The sequence below is a fragment of the Galeopterus variegatus genome, unplaced genomic scaffold, assembly GCF_000696425.1.
Source record: "Galeopterus variegatus unplaced genomic scaffold, G_variegatus-3.0.2 Scaffold24957, whole genome shotgun sequence".
Taxonomy (NCBI): domain Eukaryota; kingdom Metazoa; phylum Chordata; class Mammalia; order Dermoptera; family Cynocephalidae; genus Galeopterus; species Galeopterus variegatus.
The window spans coordinates 5549-6821 of record NW_007751068.1 but is presented as its reverse complement, the minus strand read 5'-3'; the positions used below and the strand labels follow the sequence as shown (position 1 = coordinate 6821).

Below are 1273 nucleotides of genomic sequence, written 5' to 3'. Positions count from 1 at the left end.
CTGCAATTCTAAGCACATGATTAGACTGTCTTTAAGACAAATTCCAGTCAAAATGTAGAAATACTAGTATTGACGTAAATTATCATTGAAACATAACCTCATCACTAATTTAATGATCTTCCCAATTCCATCCTTAATCCTAACCTTAACATTAATCTAATACTTCACCTTAATAACCATTTCAATATTAACCTAAAACTTAACACCTATTTTATGATAAACCCTAATCAAATAAAAACCACACACTACATTCATCGTGAACTCTAACTACACATTTTACTCTTGCCCAATTGCATATTCAAAGTTTTATACTTGTCCAGACTACCCAGTTTATATCAGAATAGGAACGATGACTACAGTGGATGCCATTGGTGTACCATCCAGACCCCATTCACAAAGCCAGTGCACCCATCTCTCATCCGCAGTGGGTGTTGAGTGCTAAGGACTAACAGCTCCCCCTTTCTCCGGCAATTTGTCCTTGGTCAAATAGGAAGCACCTCACCCAGGAGGTTACACTATGCCCCCCACATGAGGAGGGTCTAAGAGGCCAGTGACTGCCTGACATAGGGGTACCAAAGGCCAGTTCCCTTTGCCTCCGGGTGGGAACAACACTGTGATGCAATTTGTTCTTCAGAGCTTCCAGGAACCAGGCTGAGGCTGGTCTCCANGTTGAGCACAGGAGGAACCAGTAGATAGATGTTGGCCATAATGATGGGTAGGAGGGAGTCATGTTGCTTGCTAAAGCGGTGGACCATGGACAATCCAATGTAAGGTACATAGAATATGAAAACAGCACACACATGAGAGACACAAGTGCCAAATGCCTTTGCCTGGGCTTCACGTGTCAAGCCCAACACTGTCTTAAGGATAAGCAGATATGAGAAGGAGATGAGAAGTGAGTCCAGTCCAATGGCAGAGATGATGACAATGAGGCCATAGATGACATTGACATGGATGTCAGCACAGGCCAGCTTCATGACATCTTGGTGTAGGCAGTAGGAATGGGAAAGGATATTGGAGTGGCAGAAGGGCAACTGTTTGATTAAGACAGGTATGGGTGCCGTTATTGCAACACCCCGCACCACAGCAGCCATGCCAATCTTGGTAACGCGAGGCAATGTGAGCACAGTGGCATGGCGCAGTGGGTGGCAGATGGCCACATAGCGGTCAAAGGCCATGGCCAGCAGCACTGTGGACTCCATGCCAGATAAAGAGTGGATGGCAAACATCTGTAGCAGACAAGCATCAAACTGGATGGTAGTGGAATTGAACC

General features: G+C 45.4%; 1 protein-coding gene across 1 annotated transcript in view; it reads right to left on the bottom strand.

The window, feature by feature from the left end:
* LOC103583625 (olfactory receptor 51E1) overlaps window positions 1–1267 on the bottom strand; it is a 3660-nt gene extending 2393 nt beyond the window's left edge. Inside the window, exon 1 of the mRNA XM_008564890.1 lies at window positions 1120–1267. Coding sequence (XP_008563112.1) covers window positions 1120–1229 — 110 coding nt within the window. The 5' untranslated portion in view covers window positions 1230–1267. The remainder of the gene's footprint in view (window positions 1–1119) is intronic.
* Between the last annotated feature and the right edge of the window lie 6 nt (window positions 1268–1273).